This window comes from Anopheles arabiensis, chromosome 2 (assembly GCF_016920715.1).
Source record: "Anopheles arabiensis isolate DONGOLA chromosome 2, AaraD3, whole genome shotgun sequence".
NCBI classification, from domain to species: Eukaryota; Metazoa; Arthropoda; class Insecta; order Diptera; family Culicidae; genus Anopheles; species Anopheles arabiensis.
Window position 1 is genome coordinate 106,911,092 of NC_053517.1, and position 16,863 is coordinate 106,927,954.

At 46.1% G+C, this 16,863-nt stretch overlaps 1 protein-coding gene across 3 annotated transcripts; it reads left to right on the plus strand.

Moving 5' to 3' along the window:
- The first annotated feature begins 810 nt into the window (after window positions 1–810).
- LOC120896241 (DE-cadherin) lies at window positions 811–14,524 on the plus strand. 3 transcript variants are annotated; one of them, XM_040300229.1, is made up of 3 exons: window positions 811–922; window positions 2,835–3,476; window positions 6,417–14,524. In XM_040300229.1, exon 3 carries the CDS (start codon window positions 6,609–6,611, stop codon window positions 11,262–11,264), a length of 4,656 nt encoding a protein of 1,551 aa, XP_040156163.1. In that variant the 5' UTR covers window positions 811–922; window positions 2,835–3,476; window positions 6,417–6,608; the 3' UTR covers window positions 11,265–14,524. The 3 variants fall into 3 exon arrangements, with proteins under 3 accessions (XP_040156163.1, XP_040156170.1, XP_040156178.1); XM_040300236.1 differs by lacking the exon at window positions 811–922 and adding an exon at window positions 1,863–2,161; XM_040300244.1 differs by lacking the exon at window positions 811–922 and adding an exon at window positions 2,392–2,457.
- Window positions 14,525–16,863: the final 2,339 nt, after the last annotated feature.

Sequence of the window (16,863 nt, forward strand, 5' to 3'; positions counted from 1 at the left end):
ATCTGACCAAACGACCAATCCCATAGATTTTTGCTCGGAAAGTTAAAAGGCTATATAGGTCATGATTACATGAAGCTTGTCGAAACACATTGCAAGAAAAGGACAACAATATAATGATGAGTTGTAATACGCTATCTATTGAGCAAACCAATGAAGCTATGGAGCTTTGGTTTTTTTCTATGGATATTTGATTTTCCGGTCGTTTAAGCTTAATTTATGGCGCTTGGGTTGTCACGCCATCTGATAGTTGGAGGTCAGTGGAGCTTAATTTTAATGGAGCCTAATCGATTTGGTTTTTGAAATTATGTTTTTAGATGTGATCAGTTTATTATGCAGAAAGAGACACCAATAAAACGATGAATGTAATAAGGCTTCTTTTAACCAAAACTCAAAAGCCCCGTAGCTTTACTTTTTTTAGTCGTTTAGCATTAATCAGTGTTGCGTGAGTTGTGTCGTATGATCCTTCAGATTTTTGAAATTTATCTCTTTTTACCATTTCGGTCGTTTGTTACATATTAATCGTTCTTTAATATTTTTTCAGTGATACACTTTGCTGAAAGTACTCCGGGAGATCTCTGTAAACCACAATCATCATACATTGACTATATTCGTGCGTCAACCGTTTTTCCGTTAATTTTAAACGTGATTTGAAACTTGCGCGTTTTTGTCAAATCTTGTATAACGAGCTAACCTGGCCGAACCTTTGAATGAGCGAGACAACTGTCGTGCTGTTTGGGCTGTTGCTACGCACTAAACAGAGACAATCAGCGATGAGTAGGAACAAGAGAGAAAGAGAGAGAACTTAGGAGGTTCAGGAATGACAACTGTTAGCATCTCTCTTCGCTCGCATGATCTTTTGGTCTCCAGAAAGTTGAACCGAACGGACGTGCGTGCGTGTGTTGCGTGGCGTTGAATTTGAAACGTAAGTTGCTCTATTGTTTGTTGATTAACCGAAATTTGAATTTGTGGGCTGTACCGCAGAGGGAAGAGGGGATTGTGTGTGTAGTGAAACAACTACTTGCAGAGTAGGGCTTCCTGAAGCGTGCCAACGTTTGTGTGTGTGTGTGTCGGTGTGCTTTCTACCACCATTCTTCTTCCGCCAGTGATTTCAATCAGCGACGATGATCTTCTTCAGGTGAACGTGGGTCGAAACACATTTCTCCCCGCTGGAGCGTTGAACACGAATCAGTGCAATGGCCGTATGTACGTTGCGCGAAACGAAAATCAAATTGTGTTACTCTTGAGAGAAGGAAGCCTCATTCCTCATGCGTTCTATTGCCATGATGGTGGTGGTGGTAGTTTTGTGATCATATCAACGGTGGTGTAGCAGTAGCCAGCGGGGTGGTTTGCGGTGGCGTGCGACGAAGGCAGATGGAAAAGAATTGCGAAAGAAGGTGAAGCGACACGACACGAAGCAGGCGTACAAAGCAACCGGTGATGGCGCGCGCGCCCGTGTGTGTTGAAGGGGGAAGAAGAAGAATAGCCCAGGTAGAAATGTGGGAAACTAGTTTGTACGGTCGAAGGTGGTCGTGTGTGTGGTGGTGTGTTTAAAGCTCGTTTTCGTCGGTTCTTCTTTCTCTTCCGCTCCCGTGTGTACCTTGGATGCGACATGGTGTTGGTGTGGTGGGCTTGCTCTCCCCCCCCCCCTAGGGCTTGTGTGTACAACAAAGATGTGCGGCGAGAGAGATAGAGAGAGGGGAAGTAAGAAATCGACGCGTTAGTACCTGAGAACCGGTATTTTGGAGTGAAGAAGAAAAAGAAGAAAAAGGAAGCAAACAAGAAGGTGTAGAGGTAAGCGCTGCACAGCGCTTTCTTTGTGTGCGCTGTGTGTGAATGTGAGGAAAGAACGTGAGCTAAAAAAGCTGCCTCTGTGCTTTTTTTAGAGTATATGTGTGTGTGTGTGTTTACGCGTGGCTCTGGCTCTGTGTTACCTGTGCTAGCAAATGCATAAGAGCATAAAATATGTTTGGTGTGGCTACGTTGAGCCCGTGGCGGTGGTGTTGCAAATAATCGTTAAACCCGCTGATAACTGCACAATGTTACTGTACTTGTGCTTGCGGAAGTGTGTTTGTCCAGTGCTCTTCCACTATCAGCTCGAACGATGCTCGTCGCGATCCATCATAACACATCGAAGCAAATCGAAGCATAATAATCATTTTGAGTGAGTGAGAAATTGCAGTACGCAGTGTTCCGTGTATCGATCATCACAAACTCGCCGAGGCTCTACAAAAGGTCGCCACGGTGTGTGTGTTGTGCTAGTGACGTGAGCACAAAACAAAAACGTATTGTTTCTCCCTAGACACACGACGATGACTCATCCGCGCGTATGTCTCATCAGAATTCATCTCAATAACGTTATGGAGTGTGTAGTAGTAGGCGCTTCTCGTTCCTTCTCGTTACAACGTCGTTGTCCGGGTGCAACTGATCGTCTCCATCTTGGCATGCCGTTTTGTGGAGGTCTTGTGTCTGTCGTGGTCAAAAAAAGATTAAATTCCTTCCAACGACAAGCGGCCGTCTTGAAGAAACAAAAAGTTGAGCGTTAAATTCGAGGTCAATTCCCTCGAATTAATCGACACACGCTGCGTTTCGTGTGCACGAAACTTGAAAGTTCGCTCTCTGTGTTGTGTTCCTATGTGTGCGTGTGTGTGTGTTTGTTTGAAATGATGTTTTGTTTATGTCGCTGCCATTGCTTCGCTTGTTTTGTGATGGCACTGTTGCGGCGGGCCTTCCAACAATTGCAATGATTCATGTTTGTGCTTGCGTGAGAGCGAAAGAAAAGTGTCTACGTGTGTGTTTGTTCTAACGTGTTTTTGATTTTTGTCTCATTTTTGCAGGATGTTCAGCTTAAAGTGAAGTGTGCTTAGCAACGGAAGCAGTGTTGTGGGTTACTCTTGGAACACGGGGAGAGTGGTGCAATGTGGAAGAGCAAAAGGCAGGAGTATTATTCACCTAAGTGATCGGTTTTTGTGCTGGAAACACATATACACATACGTGCGAATATTGACAGCTACTTGTAAGAGGTATGCTGACCATCTATGTGACCCCTTTTAGTGTGTGATTACAGCTACTACTGGGGCGTGCACGTGTGTGTCGCCCCTTTCCGGCCCTGTACGTGAGTGGAATAAGTGAAATCTAAAGCACACACGGGCGCAAAGGCGCCAGCAGCAGCAACGACGACGATGACGACGGTTGGCCACGTTTACCAATAACGATCGCCATTAACACACCAGTGCTGTGAGACCGGAAGTGAACTAACTGCATACGATCAGGTTTTGTCGCGTTATCGCAGTGTGTAGGTGTGCTACTACAGTGTAGTTCGCGTATGGATCGTTCTTAAGGACAGGAACAGTGGAAGTCAACAAGCAAACAACACAACACGACGACGACGACACCGTTTAAACTTCCTGTGACCATACGGACGTCGTGATCGTGTGAACGGGAAGATCTAGTGTGCACGTTCAGGCGAGCATAGAAAGGTAAGCTGGGAGCGCCCTTACCCCCTCAAATAGGGATAAGATGTCTTCTCTCTCTTTCTCTCTCTCTCTTTCCTCTTTGTTGTCAACAAAGCCATTTCTCTGTGTGTGTGTGTGTGTGAGTGTTCCGGTGGTGGTACCGGAAAACGCTGGAAGCGACGGGAAGTCGAGCGACGATCCACTCGTTCTGCTTTGGTGTGCTCCATTTTCCATGGTGATGATTTTTGTCCCGTATAGTTGTGTAGAGAGGCCGGAAGTGTCGGGGCTAAAAGTAGATTTGAATATGGCAAGAAGGTTAATCCTCATTTCGCTCGCCGCTGTGTCTGTTTGTCTAGCGAGATGTGTGTGTGTGTCGTTAACAATTTTAAAAGCGTGTCAAAAGCCATCCGGTTAGGCAGGGCGTCATTCGTGTTGAGTGACAGTGTGTTGTGTACATAATGTTATGGTACCTAAACCATGACAAACAAATACTTAGGTGGATGACCCAGTGCAATTAGAAGATCTTCTATGAGTTACGGTGGTCAAAGTGTTGGTAGAGTGCTGAATAAATAATGTCTACTTAAGATGGTTTCACCGAATAATGTTGAGTTCATTGTTGAAATGAAGTCATTTGAGGTTGAAAATTCTATTATCCTCTGCTTGTAACTACATCAATTTAGTTGGACTGTCGTCACATATAATCCAATCTAATAGCTATCGATCGTGCCCATTGTTCTATAATAATGAACTTGCCATGTAACGGTTTGTTTGAATTTGAATTTCTGCTTCTTTAAATTGGTTGATAAAGAAGCTTGATCGAAACGACATTCTTCCTTGCACATGTTCAAAAGTTCACTTTTTTTGAACGCATAACACCTCGCTTATCAGATGAACGTGCTTGTGTGTGTGTGGCTTCCAACAACAATAAAAAACATCGACAAAACAAAAGTTAATTTTAATGTTCAGTGCAAAATAAAACAGACTTCGTATGGCATGAGACTGGCCAGGTCACGGAAGATTAAATGTCTTGACGTTAAGGTGTAGGAACGAAGCGATACGGTTTAGCCGCCATTACGCAACAAAACAAAAATGATGGACGACTTGTCTGTCTGCACTACTAAATCCGTGAAATATGAAGTAGAAAAGGAATGATGGATTAGTCGTTAATTAATTTCAAATATCGATTCTCTATCCTCATCAACTGATCAGTGAAAAAATAATCCCTAAATATCTGCATTTTTTTTTTTGATCGTCATTCGTCATTGCAGAGGCAAATCACTTACCTAATTCAAAGAATGAAATCCTTCCTGGATTTTGTCATAAGGTGTTGTGCACTCATACGCGTAGTGCTGGGGTGAATATTCCTAGAAAACGCCAACAAAACTGATAAGATAACAAACAGTACAACCTTGCCGTAATGGTGGTTGCAGCGTAAGCGACTAACTGCAGGCATGTAACAAACATCGTTAAATGAGCTGTAATTTTAATTGAACTTATCTTTGCTGCAAAGTACTTTGACGAAATATGTTCTATCACTTAGAAGAATTTCACTGTACACTTTTTATTTTCTAACAAAATATTGATTTTCCTACAATTTAAACGCTTGCGCTTTCACTCGAACAATGATCTGAACACTACTGGTTCTTGTTAAAGAATGGTCTGACCAACTCCGACCCGTTTTCAAAGTTTTCAGTTCTTCTCGGCATGAACGATTATCTTATCAAATTTGATAAAACAATAAATTCGATTAGATTAAATTAAATTAACGTTCATTTGAATGGCGGCTTTGTTTCTAAAAAATCCATGATAAGGTAATAATCCCAAGAAACAATTATATCGCGATATTGTTTCTTCTCTTGCTCTTTCTTAGAGGGAAACGATGTGGTCAAGTTATTCAAGGAAGCGAAGGAAGCTTCTTCGCTTCAAACAAATGCCGCACATACACACATATGGCACAGAACAGCGGGAGAACTCTGGTGCTGCCGTGTTTATAGTGCAATGTGTATGAAATCGATTTAACGATGTTTGTTGCACCAAGCGAAGGAAGAAGAGGAGAGGAGGTCGATCAGCAGCGGTACTGTTGTGTTTTGTTGAAGCTGTAACTTGTTTATCTTCTGCACTTTAGCTTCTAACACTACTTTACTAAACGGAGCACCTAGGGGCCCCGCGGGAACGATGGTTGAAGTGTGTGTGTGTGGTTCGGGCTGGGTTAATTAGCCGTACCCAGGCGGGAGTTGTTCGCTCGTAAAAACTGTCGTAAACTTGTTTCGTAATGTTTGGCACAAGTGGTTGCACTGCGTGCAAACCGCATCCGGGAAATGTTTTGCATCCTTGAGACGGAGAGAGAGAGAGAGGGAGAGAGTTTTATTTCATACAAAACAATTGAAAAAAATCACCATTTACGCCATCACCTATGTTTTTACCCATGACTATAAGAAACTTTAACAACAGTACGCTCCAGGACGTTTATGTTTGAATATAAAAATGGCCGGCATTTTAATTGAGAGACTTGTTGTTTTATGGACATTCCCATAATGTCCTTGGTTTGAAGCAACACAAGCTCCGGTTCGATCAATTGCAGTTGATCTTCAACATAACCAACTATTTAATATTTTCTTTACCTTATTTTGCAAAACTTTACTTGATACGGCACTCAACTCCAGTACAAGTACAAGGAAGTGAGGATGCGCTAGCTTTGCTATTAGAAAACATCTATATTGTTCATATACCTAGCAGCATCTTCCGCGTGTTGATAAGAGATGGTCATTAAACCTTTGTGTGGCTGTTGTCGGGAGTGTGTTGGCTGCGTTAATCAGCCTCATTATACATGTTTCATAATACATCGCTTACTCTTATCAGCAAAGATAGACAGAGAGAGAGAGGGAGATGCCTTGGGGACAAAACTAGCTCGCTTATGCACGCTTTAATGACTTATCATTTTTCCCATTTTTTAACATCTTTCAGATGCACGTTCGTCGATTGTCTCTGGTATCTTCTTGGCAGTTCGATTGACAGAGTTGTCGAGCACAACGAATCGGTGCGTGTAATCTGCCGATCAACAAACAAATAACACAAACCACACAACGACACGAAAGGAGTTGACGTCTACGGGGAGCCGTCGGTGAGCAGTCCCCCCCCACAAAGTACTCCCATGCCATGGTAAGCCGAGGCAGCACAATGCGTCAACCGATGGCGCTATTTACTTTACTCGCACTAGCGACGTACGGCCTCAGCTTGATGTCCACGGTAGCAAGTGTGGCAAGCAGTAGCAGAGGCAGCACATCACAGCAAGCGAACAGTGCCGCTGAGCTGCATCGATTAGGTGGTGTGAGTCAGCTGTATGACTACCGGCGGGAACTATTGTTGGCCGGTGGAGAGCGAAGGAAACGTAGTGCCTTCAGCACACTGTACGACACGGGCAATACACTCAGCGTGAATGAATATGGCGGTGGGCCGGTCAGCAGCGGTAACGTCGGTAGCGGCAACGGTGGCTCTTCCAGAGAGTCCTACGTTGGGCCGGAGCTTTTGCGTGACAATCGCAAACCCAGCTTCGTCGAGTGTGACAGCTACAAGCCGATGCTGAAGGAAGAGCAGCCCGTTGGTACGCCGGTACTGCGAGTGACGGCGTCCGATCCAGACCCGCGGCAAACGATCGAGTACAGCTTCGTGACAACGCCCGGCGAACGGGCACGCTTTCGGATCGATAAGAGCACGGGAGACATCACGACCGCTCACATCTTCGACCGAGATGAGCCGATCCGCGAGAAGGAGATCTACATCACGGTTCGTGCGACCGATAATGGACGACCTCGGTTGGACGATGTGTGCACTTTCAAGGTGACGATTCTCGACATCAATGACAATCCGCCCGTGTTCGATAAGGTACGCTACGAAGAGTCGGTGACGAAAGACATGAAGGCGAACCTGCGAGTTGCTACCATCTCGGCAACGGATATGGACGACGGTGATAACAGCATCATCAAGTACGAAATCGTGCAGCAGAACCCTGACAGTAGCTACTTCAAGATTAACGAGAACAACGGCCTCCTTACGCTTACGAAACCGGTCGATCGTAGCCCTGGGCAGTACTATTCCATCCGTGTGCGAGCGTACAATGTCGATCCACAGGGTGAGGCCGTGCAGGATGCGGAGGTGGATGTTAAGGTACGCGTCGTGGAGTCCAACAAGCTGCCCCCATACTTCACCAAGGTGCAAGCGGCTGCACTGGTGTTGAACGAGACATTCAAAAACTACACCGAATCGTTGGCAGAGTTCGAGGCAGAGTCTAACATCCCCGAGAAGCCGGAAGTAATCTTCGAACTGATCCAAGGTCGTGCTGAGCAGACGAACTCGAAAAATACATTCCTGCTGGAGCAGATCAACAACACTGCTTCGATCAAGCTGGGAAAGACACTCGATTATGAGACTGTGACGGAGTACACGCTGACAGTGAGCGTCAAAAACTCGCACGATCTTGTGGCGGAAACTGTGCTGAAGATTAAGGTACTGGACGAGAACGACATCATTCCAGTGTTTACGGAAGTGACATCGGGTACGATACCGGAAGATGAGCCACCCGGCACTCCCGTGATGCAGGTACGAGCATACGATCTGGACGGCACACCGGCCAACAACATCGTCTCGTACAGGTTTGACGATGAGAACCAGCAACTGTTCCACATCGACAGTCGAACGGGAAACATCACGTCGCGGGTGGAGTTCGATCGAGAGGCAACCGATTCTTATCATTTGAAAATCATCGCAGAAGACAACTCTCCGTCGGCGCTGTACCGCAACGGCAAACCGAACAGTATCTCTCAGCTGTTTATCATCAAGATCTCGGACAAGAACGATCACCAGCCGAAGTTCGTGAAGGATCACTTCGTGGCAGAGAATGTGCCGGAGGATGCGAATATCAACACCGTGGTGATTGAAGTGACGGCACTGGATCAAGACACGGCCTCGCTCATCACGTACAGCATCATTGAGGGCAATGTGGGCGATGCGTTCAAGATCGATGAAAACACCGGCCGTATCTCGGTAAACAGCCGCCTCGACTACGAGACAATCCGTGAGTACATGTTGATCGTGCAAGCGGACGATGGGATCTTCCAGGACAACGCAACAGTCTCGATCAAGATCGAAAACGTCAACGATAATCCACCGCGCTTCATCGATCTGCGCAATGTTACGATCCAGGAAGAGACCATTCCGCCCGGGTGTATTATGACCATCCAGGCGTATGATCCGGACATCGAGAACCGAGACGAGCCGCAGCACATTCGCTTTTCGTTTGTGAAGGAACAGGAAGATCTGCTCGAGATCGATGATACCGGTTGCCTTCGGTTAAGGAAGGCACTGGATCGTGATCCACCGCAAGGCTTCAAGAGCTGGCAGTTCATCATCACCGCGACGGATGAGGATGGTGCGGGCAAGAAAACGCCAGCGACTGTAAACATATTCTTGGAAGACATTAACGACAACGCACCACGGCTTTCGAATGCAATGCCAGTCGTCTGGGGTGAGAATCGTTCTCCTGGTTTGATCGTACGACTGACGGCAGAGGATGTGGACGAGGCGCAGAACGGTCCACCGTTCCATTTCAGTATTGACCCCAACGCTCCGTATGAGATCAAGGAACGGTTCCAAGTGCAAAACGACGAGCTGTACGCGTTGGTTGAGTTCGATCGAGAGGAGCAAAAGGAGTACCGAGTTCCAATCCGCATTAGCGACTCTGGCGAAGAACCCATGAGTGACGTCAGTATCCTGCAGCTGGTGATTGGAGATGACAACGACAACGAGATGAGACCAGGCGAAAGTCGCATCTTCGTATACAACTACAAAGGAGAATCACCCAACACGGAAGTTGGACGCGTGTACGTAGACGATCCAGACGACTGGGATCTTCCAGATAAGACGTTCATGTGGGATGATGCTACCCGTCATCAGTCGGTAGACTTTTTCGACCTAAACAGGGACACTGGTATGATCACCATGCTTCAAGGTACACGTGGGGGAGATTATGAGTTGAACTTCCACGTGATTGAACAGTCGAGTCATTTCCCGCGGCATAATGTCACAGCCAAAGTGACGGTAACGGTGAAAGAGATCCCAGAGGAGGCAGTGGATAAGAGTGGATCGATCCGTTTCCATAATGTAACTGCGGAAGAGTTCGTATCGCGCACACCTGGTCAGCTCACAACGCCCAAAGATCGACTGCAGGCGAGCATTGCAAACACGCTCAACGTTAGTCGAGAGAACGTGGATGTGTTCACCGTGTTGAAGCGCGACAATGTCAACGGAACCTTCCTGGACGTTCGGTTCTCGGCCCATGGCAGTCCTTATTACGCACCTGAACGTCTCAACGGAATGATGGGCTATCGGCTCCGTCAGTTGGAAGAGGACGTAGGCTTTTCGGTGCTGATGGTGGGCATTGACGAGTGTATCGAAGAAGGTCGCAACTGTGAGCTATCGTGCAAGAATACGCTCTACAAGTCGAACGTCCCTATCGCGGTATACACCAACACCAGCTCGTTTGTGGGTGTGAATGCCTTCGTACAGGCAGAGTGTGTGTGTGAGGCTCCTTCACCGTCGCTCACATGTCTCAATGGAGGTTTCTTGGTGAACGATCGCTGCTCCTGTCCCGAGGGCTTTGAAGGTCCTCATTGTGAGATGCTTGGCATCGGGTTCTATGGCAGTGGATATGCGCTTTATCCCCCGATCAGTCCTTGCAACATGACGCGAATAAGTGTAGAACTATCACCGCAGCAGGAAGATGGCTTGGTGATGTACATCGGTCCACTCAACTATAATCCTCGTCTGCCTGTGCAGGACTTCTTGGCGTTGGAGCTCGTGAAGGGACTCCCTGTGTTGCTGCTCGACTACGGCAGTGGTACCATTCGTATCGAACATCGGCATCGATTCCCCCAGGGTAAGCCATTCACCGTAGAGATCGTGCTTCAACCGCAGACAATCGAGATGATCGTCGACAACTGCAAGCTGTCCACGTGCATGAGTCTGGATGCGCCAAAGGGACCGAATCGCTTCCTAAACGTGAATGCTCCACTGCAACTCGGAGGAGCTGCAGTCAACCTAGACTACCTCGGATCGCTGTTCAACTGGACGTACGTGCCACAGGACAAAGGTTTCAGTGGCTGCCTGCGCAATCTCACCATCAACGAGCGCACGTACGATCTCGGTCTGCCCAGCCTGGCAAAGAATGCCGATCCGGGTTGCCAACGCTCGGTTGCGGTCGCCGTATCGTTTGGCATCGATTCCTACTTCCTCATTGCAATCATCGCGTGCATAGTGGTGTTGCTCATTTTGCTGCTAGCCGTTGTCGTGCACAAGAAGCACCAGGACGGCTGGCATGAGAAGGATATGGACGACATCCGGGAGACGATTATCAACTACGAGGAGGAGGGTGGCGGCGAACGGGACGCCGAGTACGATCTCACCGTGCTGCAAGGTCCGCCGATCTATCTAGACAAACCGTACGGCAGCGAGCTGCGACAGAAGGAGGCAAACACCGAGGTGCCTGATATTGGCGCGTTCCTCACCGACAAGAAGGACGCGTGCGACAAGGATGCGGACGCGTATCCGATCGACGATGTGCGGCATTACGCGTACGAGGGTGACGGCAACAGTACGGGCTCGCTGTCGAGCCTCGCTTCCTGCACGGACGAGGGTGATCTGAAGTTCAACTATCTATCGAACTTCGGTCCACGGTTCCGCAAGCTCGCCGACATGTATGGGGAAGAACCGTCCGACACCGACTCGAACGTGGACGATGAGGAAGGCTGGAGGATATGAGACGAACGCACGGGGCATGAAGAAGGTGTGTGATAAAAAAACGAACACAACTGTGTGCACAGTTTATGGGTGAGCGTGGAATGGAGTGAACGCGATAACGAAAGCATGCAAGCGTATGTATAACCGTTTTCCTAATCAAACCTAGCGATAGACGATCTTGTTTTCTCTCTTGTGATGATCTTCCGTTCGGTAGTACTGAACCACCGTATCTCAAAACATGCAAAACCGAAGAGGACAATCTGCTGTAGGACAAACACATAGGTATTCTAAACGTACGCCTCGAAGCGCAAAAGTCACGTTAGATCGAAGAGAGGGGACAGTGTGTGCTGGTTCAGCTCGTTCGGAATAGAATTTTGTCTGTTCTGGGACGTACGGATTTTAAGAAAACAGTAAACATCGATTCAGTTCCTACGGGCCGCAAACGTTTCTGCGAAAATTGCACGAGTCATCCTGCTGCCCTAAATCAGGTTAGTTGAAATAGTTATGAGCTTAACTCTTGTGTCAAAGATGTATAAGGTAGCAACATATTTATTCCTTCTCGGAGCATTGCACAGTAATATGAGCTTGAGCGTGCAAATACCACAATTTTTCTCGCCTTCTGTCATTTATGCTTCCTCATCTCGACATTAGTGGGTGCACAAATCCGTATTACTGCTGCCCCGAGTGAGTCAAATGTCATGACTCCGTGAGTCAGCTCTATTTCCACGCAAACGTATCAAGTCCAAAAGCTTGCAACGCTTCTTGCGAACTCCCCACCCCTACTCCCTGCTACTGATGTGGTACGCGTGGGTGATTAATAGTGCAAACCTCAAACTGGAACATCCAGACCAACGCGAACAAAGAAGGTTCCTTTGCTTGCGGGATGTTTTTTGTTGTTGTTGTTGTCCAACATAAGGGAGAATTTCCTTTCGACACCTCGCGTGTGCTCGCTCTCTCTCTCTTCTACGCTTTTCTTCATACTAATGTTATTGATTACCTTTTTCCCCCTTTACTGTCTTCGTAAAGGTTTCCCCAAGCCAATACCTTAAGTCGGTTTTTTGTGTGTTGTTACTGTTATTGCTTTTTGGAATCAAAAGGAAGGGCTCGCACGACGATGACTCATAATGTGCAATCGGCTCGTAGTAACGGTGCGATGTTTTTGCTGTTTTCTCACCTTATTTTAGACCCTTTAGTGTAGTATTAGCGGCGTGGCACTAATAGAGATGATTGTTCAGGACTATCTGCGAAGAATGAAATTCAACGACTATGAACTACGGTTTAGAACTTCTCAAAAGCAAGGAACGGATGCTTCGAGTGGGAAATGGAGTAATAGTGTGGATTCTTCCGCTTTCCGTTCGTTCATTTTAGGTTTCGTTATCCAAATTATTTTTTGTATAAGATTATTTCTATTCCGTTACTAATTTTTAGCTTAAGAGATAGTATCGCTAAGGGTTAGGAGGATTAAATCGACATTGTGGAGAAGGGAGATACGTGAACATTTACTGTAGCAGAGGGGGTATACAACATGCAACCGAATATAAGACTTTTACAGAACGAAAATCAAAAGAAGTAAACATTTTCCAATGTGCTATCGAGAGAAGAGGAGCGATGGTGTGTGAGTGTGTATGTCAACGGTGTTCATGCACATCATGCTTGTTGAAGAGCAGGTTATTCTAGCATTAAATAGAGAATATGCGGTGAAGCATTTAAGCATTTAAGGAGTTCTCACGGATCACGACAGCGGGAATGGAAGATAGTCGCTAAGGTTAGATAGTGCTTATAGGAGGTGAAGTGGGGGAAACAAAAGTGTGTTATTTTAATTAACAAGCGAACCAATCAATGGCAAACACACGCGACACACACAGAGCATTGGGAATGAGAGGAGAAAAACAACATATTTACATCTGACCGAGCATAATGTGTGTACTTCGAGAGGCCACAATTTTAAAGCCAATTATTTGATACCGGAGCAAAGGAGAAGGAGAAGGTGGAGCACAGATCGAAATATGCCTTACAAATGTACCATAGCAAAACGGGAGGGAAAACGAATAATGTTGCCTTATTCAGCTGTGTGGCAGCTCCACTGCCGCGGTGCACCATTTTGCATTCAGTGTCCTCGCACAACGGTTGTGTTAGCACAGGGGGCGACAGGCAAGATCGAATCGAAGTCGTATATATTTTTTGTGTATTTATTAGCTAGATGAATCATATAACACGGCGGCAGCTCTTAAATAACGTGATAAACCGAAGGAGCAAAGATTGCGAACAAATAGGGAAAGTTGTAGGTTGTATAGAAGGAAAAAAATAACTGAAAAAGGAAAGATCACATGCGTGATGAGGTATGAGATGTTGATCTCGTCCCCGAAGCGAACAAACAGTCCCGGAAAGTAGAGGAGTGTGTTCTTCCGTGCTTTTAGTTTACGTACGTGTACAGTCAACGATTTTAATTTTGTTCTTTGCTGCTAGGAAGAAACGTACTGTTTCAAAAACATACAGAAAAGAAAAGGAGATGGACACATTATTACGATTAAGAACATTTTGCTAGCAATCCCCCCACATAAGACACAGAGAGAAAGGATAGTTTGCGTTGTATAGCATCGATTTTAATCGCGTAAAAAAGACACTGTAAAAGAAGCAAAGCAATGACGATTGTGGCAATGTGGCGATTTGTTTGTTGCATTCCCTCTCGTCGATAATTTAAAACAAAACCTCTCAACAAACGGTTAGACTGCCCAAAAAACAAGCAAATATCTTAGCTAACATTCCATACATTATTAACTCGTTTTTGTTCGCATTCATTTATGCGCCATCCCTACTCTACCATTCAGTATCGAAACGAATGCGCCCGTTTTTGTTGGGCTGTGGTTCGTGCGAAATTTAGCCAGAAATTTAGAATCTCTTACACATAAAGACACCTCATTTTCGTACCATATATCTCTCCCTCTCTCTGTCTGCCGGGAATGTTTAGTTTTAAAGCCCCCCCCCCCTTTATTCTTTGGAACAAATCTCATTACAGCACACTCCAAAAGGGGATGAAGCTTGTTGTGTTTTAATGTTGCTTCTTGCCCGTTGTTAGGTAGTAATGTAACGAGCAGCAGGAAGGAAACGAGTTGATTTTACAATAGCCAACCCATCATCGGCAGTCTACCATCGCTTTCCCATTGTGTAAGCCTAGGATTCGATCCGTGTACGACAGATTGTGCATTCTCCAATAAATCGCACTATGTTTGGTTCCTCGGGAACCACGACATAAATGAAGGGAGATTTTATTTGAACAATAATTGTTTGGTGTACTTTTTTCTGTTTTCTGTTTAGGTTGACACACATTGAGAAAATTGCGCTATACTATATTTCAGGCAATCCAACATCCAACTGCAAGGACTGCACTGTATTGGTATACAAATTCGTTCTACATTATCGTTTCCCAATGTGATCAGCTGCACCATCTCTTCGCAATCCATCAAATGTTCTTGAAAGATTCAAAGAAAAATAAGAACTTGAAGATGAAGAAACAGTGAAAGGGACATCAAATGGCACCAGAGTCTTGTTTTGGTATTCTTGATTGAATTCTCATATCACGTTCTCTTTACAACAAGATCTAGCATTTACGCTAAATCATAGACCTATTGTACTGCTGCTCCTTTTTGTAGGATATTTCTCGCTTCTTTCCTCCCCGAAAGATCCTACAATGCATCGCTGATTGGCCCTTTCTCAACGTGCCCTATCCCTAAGGTGTGTGGTAAATAAAAAATACCCTACAAAGAAGCTGAACGGTTGATGGACACCTGAAAGAAACTGAAATTGATCTACTTCTTGAGCCCAGCAAGCAAGCAACAATGAACTGCCGGTAACTGAGACCTGACGAGAAGCAGCTTGTGATGACGCTTTCAAGTGTACTTGAAAGGGACGGAAACCCCGATCGACGACTAATGGTGTGCTGTGCCCGCGGTTTGGGTATCGCTCACCGAGAGTACTCCAGCATCTTCCAGCATTGCAACGATCAACAACACCGAAAAATCAGTTACAACCCGTCTTCTTTCATCGCTCTCCTGGCGGGAGCGTGGAATGACGCAAAGGAAATTTCCAACCGAAGCGTTTTAATATTTTTCTAGATTTTCCCACTTTTCAGATTCCAGATCTTGCCCCCTTTGCTTTGGCCGGTCGGATGTGTTGCACCGCTTCAACATAACGGGTAAAAAACATGCGTTGCGGCCACTTCATCACGCATCTTCAAATGTTTAGTGTGATCTTCTTCGCGCGCGCTCTCTCTCTCTCTCTCCCTTTGGCCTGTTGCGCAGTAACTGAAGCAGGCAGAGCTGGCTTGGAGAACAGCCTAAAATCAACGCGTCGATAAGCGAATCCCCGGGAAGACATCAAGCAGGCTTTGGGCAGTGCAACAGTGGATGGTCGTACTAGGACAACCAAAGGCTAATAACGAAGAGACACCGTTAATTCGTGACTGTCGCGATGTTGGTGCATATGGTTAAAAACAATTCTATCAATTTATGCTGGTGTATTCAGTGTGTTAGTGTGTGTGTGTGTGGGTCCCGAAGATGAACCCCGCTTACGGTTCAAGACGGCAAGCACCCGTCGTAGATGCTGGTAGACTGGTATACGAATGTGAGTAGATTTGTTTTTCAAGAAGGCCCAGTTGGAAAACCGTGCAACAGTGTGTGTGTGTGTGTGTTTGTGTTTGGTTTACGGTGAAGAGAGTGTGTAAATGGTTACTCCATGGCGCCATGACCTGCACAGTTCGTGAGTCATTTGTCAACGGTGTCATCGTGATCATCATTTTCCATCATCCGCATCGTGTCACCGCCTCGAAGATGTCTCTGTAAAGGTACGTGGCCCTTGCAAACACTATTTATATACATCTGACAAATCATCGCCATCAGCACACTACGTTACAAGAAGGTCTCGAAAGGTTAGACTGAAGTGAAGGGGGGTCGTTTACTGGTTCTTCGATAGATCGGGATCATCGTGCCAAGCCAACAACCGATAAATTATTTCCCACATCTTTCCAAAATGTGGTAAGAATCGAGTATCTTCGTCGTAGATTCACCACCATAGTAAGATTTGCATTCATTCGTACTTCTACTTACACTGTATTCATACCGAACGCCGTCAGACGAATAGTTTGCTCTAGACGGTCTGTTAGATTTCACCAACACAACAACCCAGCGCCGACCGCGGAGAAACACATTTGCGCATAGTTCACGAAGCGTTTTTGCGGCCCTGTTCAGCCCATGCCCGCGCCGCCCCATTTGTTGGTGTCTCTATGCTTTAGTTCGCTGCTACTGCCATGTCCGGCTATTATGCTACGAGCTTTCCAGGTCACTGCAACACAACAACCACCATAGTCTATGACCTCATTCTTCTGAACCGTACGTGCGTTCGTGTGCTGCCCACGGGTTGGGAGAAAAACAGTGGTGCCCGCGCACACAGTTAGCTGGAAGTTGGTCGATGTATTTCGCCAACGGGCGAATATTGCCGCTTTTAGAGCAGCAGCGTTCGTCAATTGGACTTATTGGTTGGCCTGTAGTGGAATAGTCATTCCTATTTATGCCGGCATCGGTTTAATCGGGATTCGAAAACACACAAAAACAAACAAATCAAACAT